This window comes from Tachypleus tridentatus, chromosome 8 (assembly GCF_004210375.1).
Source record: "Tachypleus tridentatus isolate NWPU-2018 chromosome 8, ASM421037v1, whole genome shotgun sequence".
In the NCBI taxonomy this organism is placed as follows: domain Eukaryota; kingdom Metazoa; phylum Arthropoda; class Merostomata; order Xiphosura; family Limulidae; genus Tachypleus; species Tachypleus tridentatus.
Window position 1 is genome coordinate 41517209 of NC_134832.1, and position 27320 is coordinate 41544528.

The window sequence follows — 27320 nt, forward strand, 5'->3', positions numbered from 1 at the left end:
TCACATGAAATAGCAGAATTTGGCTAGCATATAATTATGAATTATACATTTAATGGTGAAAATTGTTGATCACGTTGTAGCTAAATATATTCTTGCGGTGGTCTTGAAACTAATACACTGTAGGCCTATATCTTTGATATTTCTCTATTTAATCACGTTTGTAAGATTTGTGTAGCATACATTACCCACATTGTCATTTTCTGAAGAAGAAAAGGGCATTGAGGGAAAATCGGATTTATATTTTAGTTTTTAGATTTGCTATTGTAAATCCTGATAGGCTAAAATAATTGTACATTTGTAAATTTATGCACGTTTAAAAAGGACTATTATGATGGGAAAATGTACTGGTCATAAAAAGTTAGGTATGTGTATGATAGAGTAAGACGCACAAGTACTTACAGCAAACATTGGACATATGGTATACAGATTAGATAACACCAGACTGATAAAATGGTATCAGATTTTGTCTGACAGATGGGATATCTAATAAAACCACAGACAATTTCCATTATGACTTTAAAGCTTAGTTTATATTAGATGGGTCGGCATGGCCAGGTGGGTTAAGGCGTTCGACTCGTCATCCGAGGGTCACGGATTCGAATCCCAGCCGCACCAAACATGCTCACCCTTTCAGCCGTGGGGGCGTTATAATGTTACGGTCAATCCCACTATTCGTTGATAAAAAGAGTAGCTCAAGAGTTGGCAGTGGGTGGTGATGACTAGCTGTCTTACACTGTTAAATGAGGGACGGCTAGCGCAGAGAGCCGTCGAGTAGCTTTGCGTGAAATTCGAACAAACAAACAATTATATTAGATACACACATATTTTTAAGCATTTGTACCATTTTTTTCACAAATTATCGAATAAATCTGAATAAATTATTATGTTTATATCACAAATTTTTTTGAAGTTATTTCCATCCACTTCAATTAAGAACCTTGAATGTTTGCAGGTGCAGATATATAAAGAACATTCTTTTTCACCCCAAAGAAATGGACACTGTTCATTGGCAACAGTATATGAGATGTATGTCTATGTTTTTCTATGACACATAAAAAAACTGAGTAAAAAGAACCGATTTTAATCTAAAGATTTTCCCTTACAATGCATTATTCTTACGATAGATAAGAAATTTTTGTGTTTTGTGGACGATTTTTATACTAATTTCTAAGTTAAAATCAGGTTTAGATCATTTAGGCTTGATAAACTTATTAAAATCAAATAACAAAATATCTTAATCATCTAGTTCAGATGGAAAATGGCCATAATTTGTGAGAAATTGGTATTTCTCATGATAAGTTTGAAGGCAGGCTTTGAAAGTTCAACACGTAGCTTGCTTATGCTTAAAAATCACCTTACTTCCAATCTAGCAACATCTAAAAGACAGTGATTCATTACTTCTATTTCAGAATCCTGAATTTCCTAGAAGGATTGTTTTTGAATTTCGCGCAAAGCTACACGAGGGCTATCTGCGATAGCCGTCCCTAATTTGGTAGTGTAAAACTAGAGGGAACGTAGCTAGTCATCACCACCCACCGCCAACTCTTTTATCATCGAATAGTGGGATTGACCGCCACATTAGCCTCCACGGCTGAAAGGGCGAACATGTTTGGTGCGATGGGAATTCGAACTCCCAAACCTCAGAGCGCTTTAACCACCTGGCCATGCCGGGCCTCCTAGAAGAAAAGGTCATTCTTTATTTCTGTATTTATATCATTTCGTGCTTTTACATAAGAAACTATCCCTTACCTGTATTTGGAATTATTCCATAGTTTTTAATGTGTAAAAACTATGCATATTTCAATAATCCATTTAAAAAAATGAGAATAAACATGAACATAAAATATTCTATGAATTTCATCAAGTTCTAAAGTTTAATTTCAGTTGTAGAGGTTTCCCAATAAATATGCACACAGAACAATTAAACAACGAGTAGCATATTTTGCTTCCATCATCATATTCCCAAATAATGGGTTAATGAAACACAATAAGAAACCATTTACCTAAACATTTATCTATGCTTCCTTTGATGATCATATAACTGGTTTGTGAAAAGTCACTTCCGTTGCTCATTAAATAGTTAGATCTGATTATTACACCAGTAGTTTTTACATTCATAATACGATGTTGTGTCACAATGAAATATCATACGATGTATGCCGCATGGTCAAATTTGTTTACACACCCAGTTTCACGACATTAGATCCATCAGTTTCTCATTTATAAACTTATAATCTTTACTTAGCTTTAAAGTTAAAAATAATGAGTTGTATTAACAAACTGATAAATATTTAGGAGGACTATCTTCTCAATAAGCTCTTCTTATTATTATTTCTTCCAAAGTGAAACTTGGAAATAACGATAAAAACATAGTTGTCATGTTTTAGGTATTATGTTATGCATTGTCTACAAACTTCATACTTTGTTTAGTGTAGAACAATAAAAACAATTTCTCGTCACACAAAGTTTGTGGTGAATTTTTAATCAGCCCAAAATTCCAGAGTTGACATATAACAAAATTTCTGTTATACATTTACATAAACAGTTATCTTAACCTATGAATTCCGCTAAATAACATAAACTGATGTCTATTTTGCATAACAAACATCACTTATATTTATTAACCTAATACAGACTGTTGTAATACGTTCTCATAATTTTCATCAAATGTGTACTAAAGTTTAAAAAAAGAAAGATTTAGTAAAGCATAATCACAGTTTAACAATAAAAACACAAATTTTGATTTTTATATCTTTAAAACTGTATACATGACTAGTTCGTGCGTTTTAAAAATAACAGTTGTTTTCTTTACTTTCAATCGATCTGAGTCTCAATAAGATCGGCGTCTGTTATTACAATAAATAAAAATGACTGAAGCTCACATACAAAGATGACGTACGTAAGTAAGTTTATGTAGGACAGTAACTAAATACACCCACTAAATACAGATAAAACAGTGTGCATCTTTTTCTTTACAAAACTCACTTAACCTTCTCTTTTAAACTGAACCTAGTTTAATACAAAAGACTTACATAAATTTCACTGACTTAGTTCTAAAATCAACTGTGTTAAATTATTTTGTAAACGTTCTGAATGACATAAAACTAATCATGCTTAAACACCACTTGAAGCTTTTGTACAGATATTACGATTAGCTCAGAAAATACATTCGATAAATGTCGGCACCAAAAAGAGGTTTCGTCAGTAGTTGACCTGTCTGGTGAGATTGTTCTAAGACAGCATTTCTAAGTATTTCATCAAAAGGTGGAATAAAAACAAGACAGGTTAGCCATAACAACAACTTTAAAAGTTCTTTTCTCGTAATGCATGTATAACTGATTAGGAACAAAAAAGTTTTACACATACAAACTAATTTATACTTTTTTTTGTAGTATAAGTATGTATGTGTATATATATATATATATTAAAGTGCGTTTTTCAGTTTATTTTCGCTGGCTCTTGTGATAAAGAAAATACTATGTTTATAAAATTTTCAGAAAACATTCGTTTTCTAACAAGATCGTTAACCAATCGTCCACGTTTTTACATAATACCAGTAACCACTTCGAAACAAGAATATGAAGTCCGATCTAAACATGGATAAGAATATTACAAAATAGACTACAAAGAAACCAAATGTGATACTAACTACTTAGAGACAAAGAGCTTTTTGCTACTATGTACTCTCTACGGTATGAATTATGCCTAGTTTTACATTTAAAAAGATTGGCTAACAGTTTTAATGTACTGTTAAGACATTTATACATGAATATCGTCACTTCTAGTCATCACACTGATAAAATTCCAGAAACTATGTAGCTAGAATAATAAAACGTTCAAAAATATACACCAAATATGTGCCAAGTATTTGAATAATCTGCAGAGCAAGATATTTTGTAACTGTACAAATATAATTATGTACAGAAGACTAATTTTAATTTATTTACATTTTATGAACATATGAAATATTTTAATATGTGATGGGAAGGAAGCCAAGCTTATGTAAATGTTTTAATGTGTGTAACTGCACACAGTTAATAAAAGTTTTATTATTTCAAGCCAATAAATACATGTTCTCGCAATCGTGAGTTAGATCGTTATCAAATGACAACGTCTATTTGATAAACGTGTTAATTTTCATTAACATAAATTTACTGCTTTAAACTTTCAGAACCACTTCACACGTAAAATAATTTCGAAATATTTAGAAAACGTACAGCCACTCAGGATCTTTACAAGAACTAAAGAAAGCTGAACGCAAGTCATCTACTTGTGAAAGAATTAATTTCAGTTATTCCATGTAACATTTTACTTTCTATTTGATTTTAAAGCTCTCCTAATTTAATGAAATATTTTGTTGGTATAAATTCTTCAAATATCAATAACATTGACCAATTTTATTATAAACCTTCCTAACTGAATCATTTTACCATGAGTTCTAAACTTCAGTTAGTTGGTTACCAGCTATACAACTGTTTCTTTGAAGCCTACTAAAAATTTGTTGATTAAATGAAAAGCTAAAATGACAAAATATTTGTTAATGATTTACTAATAACCACTTCCATTCACAGCAGAAGATATGCGGTTCCTAGCTATGTACACTGAATAAAATAAAGTATAAGAACATATAAGTGCTAATTCTAAAAAGTTCATCAAAAGTTGTCGTACAATGGTTTCGAGCTCTCACTTTTTTCAAAAATATTATCATATACCATAAATAAAATCCAATATTACTTACTGACGTTACGCTTGAAAAAAACTAAGTAATGTTTTTGGTGTTTATTTGCTCTTTTAGAAAGAATATATAATTTTTATAATGTTAACTATGTGTGCAATTAAATCGAAAGTTATTGAGGATAAATTTCTGAAGCGAAATCAACCAAGCATTAAGACAGGGAGAAAATTTATACAACTTCATTAAAGATAGAGAATTTTGAAATACTGCGAGTTATCCTTGCATTGCTTAAGGTAATCTCAGATGATGAGATTTTTCTTTACAATAAATAACTGCGTACGTTACTTCTGTTACATGGTATAGTATTTAACTGATAACCGCGTAAGTATAAAATACTGCATTTAAGTTTTTGTTTGAAGCATTTACGACTATTAAAACTCAAAGATGAGTTGCTGTCACTTAATTCATTGACTTACAAAATAAACTGAGTAAAAACACAACTTGGGTAACCTTATTTTACAAGCTTCAGTTTTTACAAACATATTACACATATCTACCACCCTTCAATGTTTAAGTCCTTCCATGTAAGTCTAACAAGCTGCTGTGCTTATCATCCTGAGTTATAAATCCACATCTTTCTTATAATTGGGTAAAAAATTCTGAAACCTTCAATAACTATGTTTACATCCTACCTATAAGACAGATAAACTCCTGTTTACCATTCTGAATTGCAAACTCGTGAACCCATTCATTTATTGACTATGAACAATGCTGTAAACCTACAACACCCCATTGCTTACTTTCAAGTGTGTAAGTCCATTTGACTTTCCAAATTAACCCTACACATTGTTAGTAACTATACATAATTCTGTCGACCTGAAACACTAATTTTCTTTTTAATAGCAAACTGAAAATTATTTCTAGTGATTATAAGCTATTCTGTAAAATACAAAACTTTTACTTTTTGTGTTTATATTTCAAACTGTAAAACTCCACACCTTTCACATGATCACGTATGTATTAACATATTTAATGCCAACTGGAACTTATTACTAGAACAAAGTAATAAAATACACAAGAACGAGTTATAAATTCAAAGTTTGTCGTTTATTGCTCAAGATTTCGTTCTACGATTTCTTCCGAAACGATCATTAAGAATGTCTGATTTGATTTGAATTTCGCGCAAAACTACGCTAGCCGTCCATAATTGAGCAGTGTAAGACTAAAGGGAAAGGCAGCTAGTCATCACCACCCACTGCCAACTCTTGGGCTACACTTATACCAATGAATAGTGAGATTGACCTCCCATTATAATGCCCCAACAGCTGAAAGGGCGAGCATGTTTGGTATGACGGAGATTCGAAACCATGAATTACGAGTCATTCCAGGCCTACTAATACTTGGAGTAAACTTGAATATAATATAATGATAAGCTTATGAAAAAGCCATAAGGTGAAATATGAAGCAACTAAAAAAGTTTTCCTTTTACTGGAATTGTCATTGGCTAATTGAAAACAGTTCTAAAAACATACCTCTTAACAGCAGTGTAATAAAACATTATTTATTTTAAAGTAACTTTTTCAAATGAATAAATTTTGTCTTAAAAACACTGAAAATGAATATTTATAAGGTGATTAAAATCTTTATTTGTAACGGTTTTTAGGGTAATACATTTTATTAATTTTGAAAAAAGTTGTTTTAGCAAAAGAGCACTAACCTGAAGTAAAAATATTTCAGGACTGCTGGTGTGGGTATTAACACTTTTACTAATAAAGAAGATTAACTAAGAAGATGATCTAAGATCGAAACGTTGTTCTCCGATTTATTAGTAAAAATATTAATACCCTTACCCGCTGTCCTGAGATACACAAAAGAACAGAAAGTTGTTTCAATAATAATCTTGAATTACAGATTGTTTAAACGATGCATATCAACAATAATGAATAAATAATATATATATATTTATATATAAATTTGATTCTCTCATTATTGTTAACATGCTTTGTTGAAACAATATTAGCTTAAGAATGTCAAATTTTACTGTTAACAAGATACGTTCTTTTACGGGACAAGAAACTGCTTGATTAGCCCTGACTGTTGTAGTTTGGTTCAATTTTTTAATAGTGTACTTATGCCGTAGTTAGGAAGTTATGGGCTATCACACCTGTAGAATGTGTAAATCCAAATATTAAGTAAGAAGAGGTACATGGGCATATTCAGGATTTAAAGGTTGTTATTTTACTTGTTTGTGCTCTTCTGGGAGTCTGTAAGGTTCCAGTGTTTGAAACATCCTCTACAAACCGACTTCTTTGTTTATGTACCAAAATGTAAACTGACATTTTTTTTCGTCATTGTAAACAATTATACTATATAAACATGCAATTACCATAAAACTACTGATAGTCTGGGTTACATTCCAAACCTAAATCAGTAATCACTTTCATAAGTTATTCTATAAGCCCAATAAACTCTCTTTTCCTTTCCTACAATGTGTAAATCAGTAACAAAACTTATCCATCCTTAATAATATTGTCTAAAATAATGAAAAAAGAAACTTATTTTAATAAATCAAACAGTGAATATCATCAAACATTCTAATTATTTTTCAAAGAGAGGTGCATTTCACATGATATGAAATAAGTGAAAAGTATATTTTTAACGATAAAGAAATCGGTTGTACTGAAGCGTATTTGCCTTTTAAAAAGGCAAGTGTATGGAGACAAAGATTTTTCTTACAAATATTTGTCATATTGTAGTACAGCAATATATGATTATGAGCATGAGAAATTGCAGTTTTTAGAGAGATAACAGGATGCTCATAGTTGAGATAGTGTGTTTAACAGTGTAAGCAGCAATGTTCATAAATATAGAAAATATTTAGGTAAATGATGTATTTCATGTATTAAGGAATCAGTTTTCTTAACATGATTAGCAACTATACATTACAGGTGAACAATTATTTAAATGTAAAAAGTGAATGTTAGATTAAAACACTAATTCTTCTCATGGAAACATTGTTATTCAAGTTATTCTAATGTGACAAATAAATAAAAGAAATGCAGAGTTTATTATTAAAATATAATCATAACATACAATGATAAAGCAATAATTTATGTTATGATTAATATAAAGATAAACAGGTTCTTAATGAGAGTGAAACTTAGCATGAGGATGCCAATAAGGGTACTATAATGTGAATAATGAATTTTAGGATACAAAAACGCTGTGTACTTATCATAGATCAGTGACTATATATATCCATCTTAGAATTTTCTGACAGTCTGATCAATGAATAAATAATATAGATTTATGTATAGATAAAGAAATAATTCTTTGTATTCTAATACTGAATGCAACAAAATAACCTTCTTTCAAACTAAATCAAGACTTTAAGAGGGTTTAATAAACTGCAAACAGGTATAAGTATATAAAAGTATATCTTTAATGTTAAGTATGAAGGTAGTAATGAAAAAATAGTTCTTTGAATGTGAAGATGCCAAACAGGTTCTTCCAACATAAACAGTCAGTAAAACTACTGATAGTTAGATTAAAAGGAAAAAAAATTAATGACTGTAACCATGAGTGGCCCAGCATGGCCAAGCATGTTAAGGCGTGCGACTCGTAATCTGAAGGTTGCGGGTTCGCATCCCTGTTGCACCAAACATGCTCGCCCTTTCAGCCGTGGGGGTGTTATAATGTTACGGTCAATCCCACTATTCGTTGGTAAAAAGTAGCCCAAGAGTTGGCAGTGGGTGGTGATGACTAGTTGCCTTCCCTCTAGTCTTACACTGCTAAATTAGGACAGTTAGCACAGATAGCCCTCGAGTAGCTTTGTGTGAAATTCAAAACAAACAAACAAACTGTAACCATGAATAAATATTTAAATGTTTAGAAAAATACAGGATGAGTAAATGATTATTCTGTTAATGTTAATACTTACGTGAATCTGAACAACACAAGATTTCAAGAAAATGAATGTAAAGATATAAGGAAGTTCTCCAGTGTAAGATATTTAGAATAACAATATCAGTTGTCCTTTAAATGTGAATATTTTTTTAAAAATTAAAACAATAAAAAGCTTTTCTTTGTAAACAATTAATATAGCAACTAATAAGTCATCAAATTTGAAGAAAATAATATTACCAGGTTAAAGAACTTCTCAAATGTAAACATCTAAAATAAGAATAGTGATGTTGTTTTTCAATATAAACAATGCTTATAGGTGTAATAAAGATGTCCTTCAATACGAACTATAAATATGAAAATACCAGAAAATGTGTTAAGTTTGAACAATAAGGACTCCAAAGGATTTTTCCAATGTGAACAGTGATTTACAAGAATATCAAAATCTTTTTTCTATATTAACAATAGATATGATAACTGTGTAGAAGTTTTCAAATTAAAATAATTAATGTAACACTACAAAATATTTTTTAATATAAAAATGAGTTTAAAGTCACCAGAGTAATTGACTTATGAATATTAAATACAAGAGTTCAAAGAAGTTTTCAATGTAAATAATGAACATAAGGAAACTGTGTTAATTCTGTATTGTGAATAACAAACATAAAGGCTTTGCAGCAGTTTCACAACATAAACTATAAATGTAAGGACACTGAAGAAACTTTAAAGTGTGAATAATTATTATGTTTTATGATATGGTAGTTTTGACAATATGAAAAAAGGAATTTAAAAATACCTAAAATGCTTCTCCACCATATTTTATGAGCATAAAGACATTGAAGAAATATTATGAATGACTATATGCAAAGCAAAAGAAAATATCTCTAATGTGAGCATTGGATGTAAAAATACCACAAAATGTTCTTCAAATGTAAGCAATGAATATGAGATATTAAAGAGGCTATTCAATGTAAACGATGAACACAAGGATGCTAATGAAGTTATTTAATGTGAACATTTTTTGTTTTTTTACAGTGTAAATAATGGAGGAAGAGTTGTGGAAGATGAAACTATTTCACATTTATACCTAGCTATATTGGAATTTTATGAAACTAACTTTAAAAGCATAAATTGGTATCATAAGAAACAATACAACCACAGACAAAAATAGTATGCAAATTTCTACTTTAAGTTATCTTATTCAATCCATACAAACAACTGATCTATAAAAAAGGCTAATAAATCATGCAACATTCAGTACAAATTAAAGTTGTCAGACAAAATCAGTAATACTTTCTATTATTTTGTCACTACCAATCAATAAGGAAGAAACTTTAATTAAAATATGGTAGCATTCTGTTTGTTGTTAAGAACAGCCTGGGTAATATGGTTTTCATTTTACTTATTAAGGATTAGCCTTAAACATATAGTTTATGTGATGACTCATATTAATCTCAGTTTAAGAACTCACTAGGAAAATATGTTTTCAATGAGTTACTGTCACACAACGTGGAAAAATAATTGAATCACTAAAATGTGTATATATATTTACAAAAACTGAAGTAAAGAGTTACTGAGCTCAAATATACATGAGAAATCACATACTCCACAGCTGGACATTGGAAGCTGTTACTTTAAACATGTTGAAACGTATCTAATCATAGGATTATTTTAAGGTTTAATTTTATATACTCCTTACTTGTGGACTTTGCAAGAATGACTCTGAGTAATTTGTATTAAAAAGGTGGTGATTCTAGCATGAGGTGATCATGCACGCTACATAAGTAATCCTGTATAAACTATTATATAATTCTTTCACTGCTATTTCATACAGGATCCTGACATGAATGTACAAATATATACCATGTAGGTGACAGAAAGATAATTTTACAAAATATACACAGTCTCATTGCCCTAAAGGATCATATTTGGTTGTTGTTTTGAAATAAGTTTCAAGTCATACCAAACAAATCCAGTCACTTTGTGTGTCTTTTTATGATAATTCATCAGTTTTAATATTACAAACATTCTGTTTCAAAAACAAAACAAACTTAACAAATCCAATTTTCAATTGATTTCTTAACTTGTATGATTAAACCAAATTATTACAATTGTAAGTTGGTAAACACAACTTGACCATTACCTATATGTAAATAACAAAGTCAGAATTCTGCACTCCTAGGTTATGTCACATTACAGATTTGTATATTTGTAGCTGGTGATCCTCTAAATATTTCATCTTAAATTTATTTGACTTTTCTTATCATTAAAGTTACTAAGATTATAAACAAATTATTGGAATAAAATTAGAAAGAAATGGAATTAGTAAACTACAGTTATTTTGCTAATATGTTTATTACAAGTGACAAAATGTACTAAATATCTGGTAAGGCTATTCAAAATATTTAATAAATATCTCATATATCTGTCCTTTATGTATGTGAGACTGGCAAATCATTAATATGTATATATAACAGTCTATATGTTCGTTTAGTGTTTGTGAAACCAGTGACAAATTTTACAAGACAAGACATCTTTTGTCTTTACATTGTGCTATTCTGTGTGTGTGTGTGTGTGTGTATATATATATATATATATATATATATATATATATGAAAGCTCATTTTACTAGATACCAGTGAAGATGATGTTAGTTTGTGTAAATCTAGTGATAATATCCAACAAATATTAGGTATAATCATGTGTGCTTAGTGAGTAAAAGACCTGTTTGTTATGTGTTTAAGTAGATCTGTACTTTCAGTGGGTGTAATAGTGGTAACAATGTTTACCATATCGTATATAACTGTGTTTTGTCAGTGTGTGAAAAATTGGTAATAGTATTCTTTAAATAACTGGTGTAAGCATGTTGTTATACCTGTGATTTTTAATAAGTGTAGGATTATTAATGGCGTTTAATAGGCATTGAGCATGCTTTATATATATATACATATATATATATATACATACATACATGTAATCATATGTTTATTTATAAGTTTAATGAGAATTTTATCACATATTTAGTATATGTATGTTTAAGTAATTTGCATAAGGAAAGTAACAACATCTAATGAATATTATATATATCAGTAGTGAGTTTGTTAGTATGTCTAAGAAGGTAAACAATTTTTCCTACATAATTAGATATTTTTGACCCTTTAGCAGTCACAGAGCTGGTACTACATTTTAACAGGACATAAGATATTACTAAGCTAAATGTTTCATACAACCCATAATAGCACTTGCTGTTTGTTTACTGGATAAATGAGACATCTGTTTCACTTCTATCGCTGGACATCTCATTCCATAATGGTGTGTTACATACCATTCACTGGATAACCAGAAAGTCTCTGTTCTCTATGATGATCTTGCTTGTCACACTCCTCTGGTTGGTGTTGGGAATCATAATCTTTTGCATTTTTGACCTGCTGAAACTGAGGGCTATGTGCTTTCCCCATAACAAGGATTTTGTCCATAAACCCAAAGTCCAAACAAGGGTCATTGTTATCTGGCCAGTTCATAGAACTGTTATATTCACTTCGGTGGAGGCTACTTCCAGAGGGAGATGCCAAATCCTGATTTTCTTGCATCTCATGAGACCTCGGTAACATGATATGTTGATCCATGTCAGGAGACAAAAGCTATAAAAGTTGAGTATGTGACTGAAAATTGGCATTTTGCACAATATCTAACATGAATTATTATAAAATAAGCTATTGGATTTCATGTGGTTATAATATTTGTAAAACATTCATATGTATGTTTCCAAAGATAATAATGGGAATACCTGCAACCTCAGTTAAATGTAGATGATTTTGACGACAGAACTTTCTTTGAAGTACATGTTTATAGGTTATTTAATATGGAAAGAGTGGTAAAGAGGTGGGGAAGGAGTGGCTCTATATGTAAAGTGTGAGTTACATCCTGTTGTAGTTGAGATTATAAGTATATAATAGCATGGAGACTAAATCCATTTGGGTTTCTGTTAGTGGATACCAATAGAAAAAGCTGGTAGCAGGAATTTGTTACAGACTACCAGATGAATCTGAAAAACTGGTGAGAAACTTTATAGTGAGATTACAATTTCAGGTCTTAATGAAGTCATATTATTCTAATTTCCAACATATTGACTAGGAAATGCTAGAATGAAACCATGAGGGAGAAAGGTTCCTGGAAACTGTTCAAGATGGATTTCTTCATCAGTCAGTCAAGGAATCCACTAGAAATAATGCTATTTTAGATTTATTTTTTAACTTCTAATATAAAGAGAGGGTTGAAATTGGAGAACATCTCGGTACAAGTAATATAAGGTCTGATGTTTTGCTGCATTTGGAAATAAAAAATAATTACATATATTTTTTCCAAATTTAAAAAAAAAGCAAATTTTGAAAGGATGCAACAATAATTTTGTTTTCTAATTGGGGAGCTAAGTTATTTGGAAACACTGAGCAAATGTGGACAATTTTTAAATAATTTTTTTTCCAATATTTAAAATAAATATATTCATTACAGAAAGTAACGGGTAACTGCAAGTATAAAACCAGGTTGCCTCACAAAGAGTAAAAGAGATAAAATTAAAGAAAATCATCACAAATTTGAGAAATTTAGTATTATTATAGATTATTATAGATGATTAAGAGTGTTGGTAACATAGAAAACTAGGACATCAAAAGGGATGTATGATAAATGTTGTGTGAAAACATAAACATTAACAGAAGAGATTTCTACAAATACAAAATGTTTGGATGGGGTAGGATGACAAAGAAAGATTTGTATCTGATGATTCTGAAATGGCTAGGTCATTAAATTCTGTTTTTTCTTCAGTTTTTACTAATGAAGGCTAAAGCAGTATTCCTTATTTTGAAGAACTGATAGATGAAAACAAATTTGAACAAGACAACTGCATAAAGTCTGAGCTTGTTAAAATAAAATTAAGAAATTTATAGAATGGTAAGGTTCCTGGGCCAGGTAATAATATTTCCTTATGGTTTTTAAAGGAGGTCATGAAGTGGATATGTGAACCTTATGCTAAAATTTCTTTGTAAATCCTTGTATAGTAGATAAGTACCAACAAATTGAAAATTTGCTAATATCTTTCCTATCTTCAAGATAGGTAATAGAAGTTGTCACAGTAATTATAGGCCTACATCAGCCATAAGAAAAGTTTTAGAAAGTCTGATAAAAGATGCTTTGCAATGTTATTTAATAAAATTTAGAATTTTATTTGATAGTCAACATGGTTTTACTAAGGGTAAATCTTGCCTTACAAATCTTTTGATATTCTTTAAAAATGTTACTCTTACATACATGAGAGTAAGTGTATAGATTTTGTGGATCTGGATTTTCAGAAAGCATCTGACAAAGTGCTACATAAAAGGGATGTGAAAAAAATATTTCTATAGGTGTGGTGTATAATGTAGCTAATTGGATAGAAGAATGGCTGGTTGGAAAAAAGCAGAGGGTTGTTACAAATGTAGTTAGTCAAGCTGGACTAATGTCACAAAGTTCTATCCTAGGACCATTGCTATTTTTGCTCTTTACACCAGAGACATAAATTGAAGAAATGATCAATAAACTACTTAAATTTGCTGGTGATATCAAGGTCTTTGTCGTTGCTGACTTTGAAGAGGATGGTACTGCTTTACAAAAGGATTTATATCATTTAGTGAGTTGGGCAAATAAATGGCAGATGTGTTTTATTTGTGACAAATGCAAAATACTGCATATGGGTCACATAATTTGAATTATAGGTATAATTTGGATGGGGCTAACCTTAACAGTAAAGGATCTCAAGGTAATGGTTGATTAGTCTCTTAAGCCATCCAAGCAGTGTACTGTTGTTGATGGTAGGGCAAATAAGATTTTAGCTTGCATTTACAGTTGAATACAAGTCTAAAGAGGTTACAACTTCATTGTATAGGAGTATTATATTCAGTCTTTGCCTCCTCACCTTAAGAAAGATATTGAATTGTTAGAAAGGGTTCAGAGTGAAGGAATTGTCATATAAAGAGAGAATAAGATCCTTAAAGTTGTTTTCTCTTAAAAAAAGAAAAGTTAGAGGGGATCTGACTGCAGTGTTTTAACATTGTAAAAGGCATTTATAATACTGATGTATGAACATTTTTATACTTAATAGTGAGAATTATTTGAACTAGGAGACCCAAATACATCTTCAGTTAAAAGAGTTTTATATTTCAAATACTGTGGTTGGCCTATGAAATGGGTTGCCTTTGGATGTTGTGAAGGCAGTAAATTTAAATAAGTTTAAAAGAAAGCTTGATAGATATATAAATGTTAAGGGCCGACTTTTATTTTTCAAAGGTATTAGTTTGGATTAGAAGATGGAACAGCCAAGATGGAACCATATGTCTCCTATTGCCCCTGAACATTATGTTATGTTAAATACTAATTACCCTTTGCATTTCAAAAACAGGAAACCATTTTTATACATGCTGCATACTGAAAAGGTTGTGACAGTAAGATTTTTAGTTAAAATTAACGTGCAGCAAATTGTTCTTTACTTTTGTAAACCAATCAAATACAAAGAAGTGATAGTAAATTATTGAATAAATTTCTATATACATTCTGACTATGATCTTTTCATGAAAAGAAATATCACACCTCATCTGTTATTCTTGTATGTGGTTTGTCACCATGAGATTTGAATCTGATTGGTGGAGTAGAATTATGTCTCATCAGACCAGTATTTCCTGCAGTTGGATCCAGTCGAGGAGAGGGAATAGGACGAAAAACAGTTGGCGGAGGTGCTTTCTCTACTGGATGTAAAGCTTTCCAGTAGGCCTCCAGTATTTCCCCCAGGTGCTCACATGCCTCTTCTAGCTGATTCTCATCGAGTATTGCATCAAACATTTCCTACAGAAATAAATGTAACAGTTACAACTATTCCAACATCTGACTATTTTCCTTTTAGAATAAACTTTTCACTTTCTTAGAGAGCAAAGATATTGTGCAAGATAGAAAAACTATACATGGTTATATATCTTAACCAATATACTTGACACTTAACACATGAGATCAAAATAATGATGTTAAAAACTGTTGGATTACAAAGTCATTCTGAAGTCAAAAGATAAAATGATGCACTGATAAACATTGATTTTAGCATTACAGTGGTTTATCAAAATGAAAACTATAAAAGTAAATAACATGAAACACTTTAAAAATAAATTTACAATCACACAAAATAAAAGTATGAGGATTTTATAATATCTTAAAAATGAATAATTCTAAACAAATTAACAGAGGATAGGCTTGGATACCAATCAAAAACATAAGTCACAGAAATAATGTCAAGAACTTAAGTTAAATTAAATGTTCAGTTAATCAGATTTCTTTCTTTTTCTTTTAATTAACAGTGAAATTTACTTCCCTCCTCAAAATTCCTTTTTTTCAAAGAATTAAGAAAATTATTATGATTGATTAAGAATATTTAAGTTAAATTTCAAATTTGTGATTTTTCTTATCAGTTTCATCTATATAAATAGATATTGTAACCTTGAAAAAGAGATTTCTAAAAAAGTGAATGAAACAGAACATTTCTGAATTAAACTTTTTACAAAGATTAATTAAGCTCTTTTTAATTTAATAAAATAAATACTCTATAAATGCCAGAGTTTGTGAAATCTAAAACAATATGAACATTCTTTTTTAATGGTTTTACCCAAATTATTGTGAATTTGAAGTGAAAGAAATACTTTGCTTAGTATAAATATAAATCAACAGTTGTTAAAGTTCAGAGGATAAACTAACTTTTGCAAGAATCAAACAAGTTTCAAATTACTGAGTAGAAGATTTATACTTGTAATCATTACACAGAAAATAGTTCCCCACTTCATTATAATGGCTTGATATGGTGAATAAAACAACAGAAGGTTATTCAGTTATTCTAAAGACAGAAGACACAGTTAAAACAGCAGTACTTTTTCATGAATGAGAAGAAAGTTTTTACTGAAATAAAAATATTAAGACTTAAAAGAGGAGTTAAATTTTTATTTAAGAAACATTATGAATAATTACAAGAGAAACTAGCTTTTTCATTAAAAACAAGGTGAACAGTTAAAAGAGTAGTTAGCTTACTATTTAAGAAATAAGAAAAGTTAAAAGATGAAATAACTTTTAATAAAAGAATATGAACAGTTATAAGTGAATATAAGAGAGAGATATAGAGAAAAGATAAATGGGTACAACATGAGTTTATTTTCCCTTAAAGAATCCAGATATATAGTTACAGGAAGATCTATGTTTTTCTTTTTAAAAATAAGATATAAAGCTACAAAAGGAATTAGCTTGTAGAAGATGCACACTTACAGGAGGACACTGAGCTAATTTTTCTGCTGCAACCATCTGGACATTTAAATTTCGACTTTGAGACTTTCCTCGAGATTTGATTAATCTCTGAAGGACCTATGATAAGAAGCATACTTCTACTATAGGATCTACAATATGCATAATCACATTTTGTTAAAAAATACAACAATCAGTATCAAATGTCAGTATTTAAGGGACATAATTAGATTTATATAACCAAAATATGTAAAGAAAATACAACAGTTGTAACATCTAAGTGAACCACTTCAAAATTTCAGAAAATAAAGTTTGTAAATGAAAAATAAATTTATAAAACAAAACAGACAGAATTCTATTTTACTAATATTCAAAACAAATAATTGTACTATAAATTATTATACAGATAATACACTTGCTATAAAACAGTTTCATACAAAGTCATTAATACAGTAGCTGTAACTATAGAAATCAATGAAGACACAAAAACTAGGATACAAAACACATCTGAATTAAAAAAGTGGTAGTACACTATTAGAAAATCATTCTGTTGAACTAAAAAATCTTTTGAGTTCACAAAATATATTAATAATGTAGATAGGACATATAGCTGAATAAACAACAGAAGGAAGAACATAAAAATATTGTAATGTTTCTCGTCAATCATGCTGTTAATAAATAAGTTTTGTGAATTTATCAGATATGCTAAAATATTGGTGATCCACACTACTGAGCAAAAAAATGTTTGAGCATATCAAAATTAGTATAAAAATATTCCATACTTACTTTTGGAGAAGATATTTTAAGATAGACAATAATGGGTGCTAAGGACGTCTTGGAAAGCTGGGAGGGATGGTTTATTGTATCACAGTCTAACACAACAAGTTGTAAAGTTCGAGCTATTTCAAATATTCTTTCTATCTCTTCTTGAACCTTAGCTAGAAAGGTATAAAATCAAAACAGAATTGCCAATAATTTGCTTAAAATCATCATATACAAAGGACTATGTTATTTAATGATACTTGTTCCCTCACCACCATCATATAGAAAAGTTTACACTGTTTAAGAATTTTGATGTAATGGAAATTCCTGAAACATGGTTAAATGTAGGTGATTTTGGTGATAAAAATTTATTTGAAATACTAGTTTACAAGACTATTTAATGGGAATGAGAATACTAAAGGTGGGGAGAGGAGTGGCTTTATATGCAAAATGTGAGTTACATCTTACTGAAGTTAATATTAAAGATAATAGCAAGGGTATTGAACCTATTTTAGCTTCTGTTAGTGGATATGAAAAGAAAAGGCTTTTAGTAGGAAGTTATTGCATACCACCACATGATACTGATAAAATCAATGAGAAACTTTGCAATGAAATTAAGATTTCAGCTGTTAATGAAATCATAATTTAGGGTAATTTTAATTTCAGGTATATAGATTGGGAAATGCTAGAGTCAAATTGAGAAGGAGAAAGGTTTTTGGAAACTGTTCAACATGGTTTGCTTCACCAATTAATCATGGAACCTACTAGAAACAACATTATTTTACATTTATTATTAACTTCAAATATAGATATGATTGAGAGGATGAAACCTGGGTAACATCTGATTCAAGTGTTCATAGCTCTATTAGGCTCAATGCTTGGCAGCATATGGGGATAAGGAATAAGAATATTTTGATTACAAATTTCAAAAAAACAATTTTTGAAGGGATACAACAAGAATTATCTGTTATGAACTGGGTAGCCGAGTTATTTGGAGATACTAATCAGAAGTGGAATATTTTTAAAAATACATTTCTTAATATTCAAGGTAAACATATTCACTATAAAAAGAAAAGAGTAGCTGTAAGTAAAAAAATCAGGTTGGCTTACAAAGAAAATAAGTAATGAAATTAAAGAAATGCATCATAAATTTAAGAAATTTAAACTGACTGGTTTGACACAAGATTTAGAAAGTTATATAAGATCAAGAGAGTTGGTGAAACATGAAATTAGGGCACCAAAAGGGATGTTGTTAACTCAAAATGTTAAAATTAACAAAAATGACTTTTTAAAATACATTAAGGGTAAACAAAATGTTAGGATGGGGGTAGAATCCTTGACAGATGATAAAGGAAAGCTAGTATGTGATAATTATGAGATGACTGGGATATTGAATTTTGCTTGTTCTTTAGTTTTTAATAACAAAGATTTACACAGTATTCTGCAACCTGAACAATTGACAGACAGAAGCAAGACCAAAAAAGATGACTGCATTAATTCTAAGCCAGTTAAGAAAAAATTGTGAAATTTAAAAAATTATAAGTCTCCTGGGCTAGATAATTCCCAAGGGTTTTAAGGGATGTTAAAGGTTGAATATGTGAGCTACTCTACAATACTTTTTTATCAGTCCTTGAACAAGAGGATTGGAATTTAGCTTATGTAACTCCTCTTTTCAAGGAAGGTGATAAAAATTGTCCCAGTAATTACAGATTTTTTCATCTTACATCAGTTGTGGGAAAAGTTTTGGAAATTCTGATAAAAGATGCTTTGAAAAGTCAATTAAAAAGGTTAGATTTTTATTGGATAGTCAACATGGTTTCACTAAGGGAAAACCTGGCCTTACAAATGTTTTGACATTCTTTAAAATGTTACTGCTTTTACATATAAGGGTAAGAGTATACTTTGGATGGGAATAACCTTAACAGTGTCATGAAAGAAAGAAAGGGATCTTGGTGTAATAGATGATCAGTCTAATAAAGTCCATTCAAGCAAATGTGCTGTTCTCAGTGGTTGGGTAAATAGGATTTTAGGTTTTATATAAAAAATATTTAATACAAGTCTAAATAATTTATAATTTCATTATATAGGTCACTAGTTAGACCACATTTGAAATATTGTGTTCAGTTTTGTTCTCCTTAACGTAGAAAAGACACTAAATTAGTTGGAAATGGTTAAGAGAAGGGTTACTAGAATGGTACTTGGGATGGGGGGATTGGGTTGTCATACAAGGAGAGACTAAAATCTCTCAGATTGTTTTCTCTTGAAAAAAAGAGTTGTGAATGAAATTGATAGGATAGATGCATCATCTGTTTTCATACCTTAAAGTGGGAACAGAAGGATTAGGGGACACAAATATAAATTTTGGCAGAGTTGTAGTAATCTTCATCTATGACATTTTTTTTTTCTCTAACAGGATGAATGGCCTTTGGAATAATTGGCTTCAGATGTTATGGAAGCAGTAAATTTGAGTGAGTTTAAGAGAAAGCTTGTTAAGTATACCTATGATAAGGGCTGGCATTAATATATTTTTAGAAATATAGTTTTAATTTAGTTCAAAGCCAAGATTGACCAATAGGTCCAACATTGTTTCAAAATATTATGTTATGTTAATACAAGAAGTATATTTACAACCACTACATACAAAGGACTACATTATTTAATGCTTCTTGTACACTCACTTCCAACCAATAGAAGGAACTGCTTCATCTAATACTATTGTTACATTCACTACTATCATATGCTAAGGAATAGATTATCTAATGCTACTAGTATACTTATAACCATCACATACAAGGAACTATATAATAAGGTCTACATTACCTTATGCCTCTAATACCTTCACTATCATCATATAGAAAGGGCTGCATTGTTAAATGTTACTACTTCCCTCACTATCATAACATGCAAAAAACCAGATTACTTAATGCTACTGGTACATATACTGCTATAACATGGAAAAGACTACCTTATCCAACTCTACTAAACTCTCTACCATACAGAAAGGACTACATTATCTAATGCTACTGGTACACTCATTACTGTCATATGCAAAGGAATACACTATTTAATGTTACATTTACATTATCTGACATCATAAAGAAAGGACTACTTTATGTACTGTTACTTCTACACTCAGTATAATCATATAGAAAGCTCTGCAGGGGTAAAAATTACTACCAATATTACAAAAAAAATGTAACTAAATTTATTAGTTAAGTTAAGTCATCTTTCTTCTAGAGTTCGTATCTTTTACCATGTTTTACACTGTTATCACTTGAAAGAGTGTAAGAAGAAAATTTAATGGTTATGCTATTGCCTCAATTGATCAATATTCCATGTTCTAGTATGTTATCTTACCTAAGCATGATGATCTACTGCTAGTTTTCTCCATTATAGCCCTTTTGTTTGGATTATTCAGCAGAGATCGCTTTGCTAAGGAAATGTCAGCTGTCACCCGGGTAATGATAATCCTTCAATAAAATAAGAAATACCTTGAATAGACATATTCTAATATATGACATGGAGTTAGAAAGATTTTCACAAAGCATCTTAAAGCTTAAAGAATATATGGTATCTGTATCAATGCAATTCCCTGTAAAATGTATTTACATTGGAAATGAAATCTTTTTTACTTTGAAAATACATTTATTAATAAACTTCGGAATTTCCCAAATTAATTACATGTTACTGATAATCATGTTTGATCAGAAATGCTTTCATAATCATACTAAATAATAAGATCAGACTAGTAACATTACAAAAATCAAAGTATAGTAATGAGTTTATTTAATATATACACACATATACAAAAAAATAATATTATAATAAGCTGTAGGTGTAATAATCATACTGAGTGGAGTATTCAGAGAAAGGTATTGAATACTTTTATATTATTTTAATTTAAAAACAGAGCCTTGCCCTCTTGAAAAGTTTTGAATCTTGAAAAATTAAGGCTTAAAATATCAGATTTAACCCTCCCATGTTTTTAAAAAAATCTTTATCCAGGAATAAAAAAATGCAGGCATTTAATAATAAACAAGATGGAAGAAGCCGTAATCTGCTTTAATTCTTGTGACAAGCTAAGGTTATATGCCATAAAGCTATTTTACTGACTTGGCTATACTTGTTTGTCATTAAGTTCAACCTCCTAATGATGAAACAGTGGTTTGTGCAAGTTAATATCATCTGAAAGCTAACCTCCCCTTGAATATGTGTGATGAGAATCACTAAAATCAATAGTTAATGATGAAGAGATAGTACACAATGTGTGGTATCTACATAATCTTATTCTCTTTTCGGAAAGTGAAGTTATGTTCTTCCCCAACATCTGCAGTCAGAAACTACAAAAGTTTCAATAACATATGATCTAGTGAAATACATGTTATTCATAAGAAATAAATACATATTATTTCTTTTATGACTCAATTTTTAGTACCTTATTTATGAACCTCACATACTGTGGATTTAATGCTTATATGTTAATTCCTTCTCTACCTGAGAATGTCACAAAATAAGTCACTATGATACAATGGTTTAGATCCTTGACCAAGTATTTGATTTGCAGTTTTTTTTCTTTTATGAACATGCTTCTTTATTCAATATTTTGAATCACAGTTTACCATTAATTTTAAAAACTATGACAATTAAAAGTTGTTTCCTAAAACCATAGAGAGTTTTCAGTGGAAAGGAGGGAATTGTTGTCGAGTTGATAGTTTAGTTTGAGAATGCAGAAAGGACAAGGAGAGGCATTCTTCCTGACCAAGTACTTTTGACAGCCATGTAGAGAGTTATATCCTCAATCTTGAACCATCTGTGGGCCAAGAGGTTGAAAATTGGCTAAGAAAAACTCTAACAACAAATCAACACAACCTCTAATAAGTCCTGCTAAATGTAAAAGCATGGGGTGGAAGAATGGGTAGCAATATTAATGAACAGTGTGGATATCCAGAACACAAACATGTGGGACTTTATGGGACCCTTAGATATTTAATAACCAGCAGAGACATCATAAAGTACTGGTCAGGGTTACCTAAGACAGGGGAAACAAGAAAGATCCATATAGTACAAGAAGCCCACTAGGAATAGCTGCAGCACTTCCAAATGTTTCAGCTAGTATTTCACCATGATTCTAGAAATGTCGCTTCCCATTGTTAAAAAAACAATGCAAAGTTAAGTAGAACACGGCAAATGAGAGCAGTTACAAAAAAATCGACTAAAGTTGAGTGTAGCAGTGAAAGAGTTAAGGGCATGATAGCAAGGGTAAAAACTCTGTGGTGCCCCCTTCCCTTTGTGCCCAGCTTATTTTGCTTAATGGTTAATCCAGGGCTGTATCATTACCTCAAAAAGTTACTGCAAAAGTCTACAACACATATCCTTAAAAATGTAGAATCCTTGTATAATATCAGTAGCAGAAAGAAACATGTAGAAACATCTTGTAATCATATTATACATTCACCTTAGTTATCAGATGCAATCTTGGGCATTGGAAGTGACTCTTTTTCTCTCTTGCAAAGCTTATTACTATTCCAGGCATTTCTAGAATCATGGTGAAGTGCTAGCTGAAACATTTGGAAGTCCTGCAGCTCTTCCTAGCGGGCTTCTTGTACTATATGGATCTTTCTTGTTTCCCCTGTCTTAGGTAACCCTGACCAGTACTTTATGATGCCTCTGTTGGTTATTAAATATCTAATGGTCCCATAAAGTCCCACATGTTTGTCCTCTGGATGGTGAAATACCATTTGTAGTTTCTGACTGCAGATGTTGGGAAAGAACATAACTTCACTTTCCGAAAAGAGAATAAGATTATGTAGATACCACACATTGAATCAGACATTGTGTACTATCTCGCCATCATTAACTATTGATTTTAGAGATTCTCATCACACATATTCAAGGGGAGGTTAGCTTTCAGATGATATTAACTTGCACAAACCACTGTTTCATCATTAGGAAGTTGAACTTAATGACAAACAAGTATAGCCAAGTCAGTAAAATAGCTTTATGGCATATAACCTTAGCTTGTCACAAGAATTAAAAGCAGATTACGGCTTCTTCCATCTTGTTTATTATTAAATGCCTGCATTTTTTTATTCCTGGATAAAGATTTTTTTTAAAACATGGGAGGGTGAAATCTGGTATTGAAAGAAATATTTCAATCATTCCTCCTGTTGTAGCTATTTATAAGAAGTTATGGGCAGTGGAACTGTTTTGTTTTACTTTTTACTACTTTATTCAGTCACATTTACAGAAAAATAACAGTATAATACCACAGAAACATAAGTCAAATGAAATGGTGACAGATGTGTAGAGACGTGGATAGTTTTACGTTTTTTTCGGCTTCTGTTTTCGTACGTTATATTTGGGTTATAGTCTCGTTTGATTTAGTTTTATTTGCATTAGTATTGCATTATTCATGTGCATTTTGTAATATTTCATAAGTGTATTTCTAACTAAGGCTTTTCTGAGCCGTAATTTTTTGGCTTTAAACAACTTGCTCTAAAAAAACAAAAAACTCCTTTGTGTGTATGTTTTGAAATTTATCATACCAAGAAAAAATTTGGAAAGGAATCCCACTGTAGCAACACCACCATTCATAGATTACATGCAACCTATAAGAGTAGTTGGGCATGTATGTATTCCCTTGCGTTTATGTAATAATAAAAACAGATCTAAAGCTGAGATTTACTAAGGGGATAAATACAAGGGTTCCCAGTCTTAAATGTGATTTAAAACCGGCACCCTTGTTTTCATCCCCATTTATAAACAGCCAAGAAAATTTTGTCAAATATGCCATTTTTACACCCAAAAATGGAGATCACAATTATATCCTCCTTACTTTCTCCTTGATCCTATCCTAACGTCATAATGCCTAGACTTGGCCCTCTGGTGATATTTTTATGAGATGAACGAATAATCCAAGACAGAAATACAGAGACAACGACGACAAACTTTTAGGTGTAATTCAACTATTTTGCGACTATAAATTCAGATCAGTATGTGTTCTATTACATTTGTGAAAAGCTGGGAAAACAACTGGCTGATCGGAGCAGTCTAGAGGCGATAATTCGACCTTTTAGGTCAAATTGCGTAAGACTTCGATATGTACGACATGTCCATTTTACAGTTTCATCATGTACGACATTGATTCTTAATGTCGTTATGTATACACTATACTACTAATGGTCATACAAAGATACTGTAAAGAACTGACAAATCAACAAAATCAATTTGAGATTGTCTGAAAAAGTGCATGAATTGAACAAGTTCATGTGAGCAAGATTAATACTGAGTATTAGGCTTAACGTTAGTGACATCAGTTGCACTGTATTAGCATTAGGCCTAACGTTAGTGTTGTAATTTGAGAACCGAGTGACCATAACGTTAGGCCTAAATACTGTAACTAGTTTAGTATAATTTCACTGGAAATGCTACTGTAGCCTGAAAAAATAAAGTGGACTATTCCCAATGTAAGGCTGTCATTTTGAATTTGCCTTTGCATCCAGGCGTGCAAATACACATGCCTATTTTGTTGAGGTATGGTTTGTTGGCTCATCTAGAGTTCCCAGGTCAAAACTGAGCTCAGAGTTCAGGTTACAACACATTCTTCTGATATTTGATTAGAATTAAGATAGTGTTTAGTAGTTCAATATGCAGTACAATTTACAATTGATCATACGTTCTGTATGTGTACCAGTACAGAATGATCACTGTATATATAGGGTCTACAATATGTGTTGTTGATCACAAATTGTTTTGGAAGACATTTTGGCTCACAATGGATTTGCATATTATCACCGATATTGCTTCTTGCATACAGCTACCATTGCAACAACCTTAATGACACTTTTGCAATCATTGAAAACTAATTCTCCTAAAATAGATTGAAGCCAGTCTCGAATTGTTTTCAACCAATAAGAATGCAGGAAATCAATGAAGGCATTTATGAATTCATGTTTATGGTTTATGTGTTGATGGACCTAGGTCATAGGATAACTTTCTGACAATCTTTGTTTAAATGCAGATTTTAAGTTTAGTATGTTTGACTGTCTTACCAACATTTTTCGTTATGAATTTCAGTGTTTTTCTAATAATTATAACTATATACAATCCATATTTTTTGTGTTTTTTTGTTTCTGTATTTTTCAGACTGCAAGATGAAACGTGTTCATCACTTAACTGATGAACTTAAAATCCAAAGCCTTTTGTGGCCAAGACTGGAAAGCTGATTAATTTTTTCCACTCAACTTACACAACATGATTTTCCAAATCAAAACCCATCTCTGCCACCAAAAGTCACTTGTACTGCATCTTACTCTGACAAGATTGAAGTTGAACCAAGCTCCAAACTTACAAATACCACATTGTCCACTTCAAGGTCAGAACATTATGATGATGTTGAGGTGTCACAGGTTCGCTCAACTGGCACAAGTCTCACAACTGATCTTACTTTGCCTGTAAATTATTTTGATATCTCTGGTGTTAATGTTGATGCAAGTTGCTCTACAAGACAGTCCGAAATTGAAATAATTGCTGATAATGAAAATATACTGGACTATGGTAAAATGCTTCAGTCTACAAAAGATGAAGAAACCAAAGCAAAAGCTCCAGGATTGTGGCTCGAATTCTCTGCTGATGATGTGGCTTACTGGATTGCTTGTGGACCCACTGACTGTCAACATCACAACAGGCCATTTGGCAAATCTTGCCGGACTTTCAATAGTGACAAACCAATGAGATACTGTGTGCAAAAACTTTTCTTTGGGGTATTGGTGAGCAATACAAGAGAGAATGGTTATTGTACTCATCATCAACAGGGTTAGTTTTCGGCTTTGTTTGTAAACGTTTTGCCCCTAAATTTTCCTCACATTTTCTTGAAAGAGAAGGGTTCAATGACTGGTGAAATACTATTGCAATTGATCATCATGAAAGAAGTAATATCCACTGAGTCTCTATGCTAACATACATAACTGGGAGACAAGGTTTAGGCTTGTGACAAGAGTTGGAAAAACAAATTAAAGAAAAGTGCAATTACTGAGAGCATGTCTTGGAGCGTGTAATAGCTGTTATTCGTATGTTAGCTGAACATGGCATGGCTTTTCAAAGAACAGATGAAAAATTTGGTTCACTGCAGACTGGGAATTTTTTAGGGCTGCTTGAGTTCATAAGTCAGTTTAATCCATTTTTAGCAGGGCACATTTTGAAATATGGAATATCTGGGAAAGGAAATCCTTCTTACTTTTCTAAAACCACTTGTGAAGAACTCATTGAACCAGTGACACTCAAAGTTGATCACCAGTCTCATATTTTTAACAGCAGTTTTTTTTATTTGTTCTGTTTTTAATTTCATGCAAAAACACTGCCAACTCTTGGGCTACTCTTTTCCTCACTTACTAGATCTTTTACGACTTGTAAATAAAGTTTCATTATTTGTTCATATTGTCTAAAGTAGTAAATAACGGAAACCATGGCCACTATTAAACACTTACCTTTAGCAAACAAATTTAATTTTTAAAATACTGGGGTATAATGAAAGCCTTCAAATAAGGTGTAGAGTGTTTCAGTTGAAAATTGGCATATGTAACTTTTCTATAACTAGAAAATAATGTATAACTATTTTGGCTTATTCAGAAATACTTTACAAACTTTCTTCATGCAAGTTTTTGCATTTGTTTAACAA

At 30.9% G+C, this 27320-nt stretch overlaps 1 protein-coding gene across 8 annotated transcripts in view; it reads right to left on the reverse strand.

Annotated features, from left to right (window-relative positions):
- Positions 1–2466: 2466 nt before the first annotated feature.
- LOC143222256 (voltage-dependent L-type calcium channel subunit beta-1-like) overlaps positions 2467–27320 on the reverse strand; it is a 106685-nt gene continuing 81831 nt past the window's right edge. For all 8 annotated transcript variants that reach the window (XM_076448493.1, XM_076448492.1, XM_076448496.1 and 5 more), the window contains 5 exons: positions 21002–21114; positions 17669–17820; positions 16907–17002; positions 15200–15451; positions 2467–12219 (listed from right to left, as the gene is read on the reverse strand). In XM_076448493.1, coding sequence (XP_076304608.1) covers positions 11896–12219; positions 15200–15451; positions 16907–17002; positions 17669–17820; positions 21002–21114 — 937 coding nt within the window. In that variant the 3' untranslated portion in view covers positions 2467–11895. The remainder of the gene's footprint in view (positions 12220–15199; positions 15452–16906; positions 17003–17668; positions 17821–21001; positions 21115–27320) is intronic.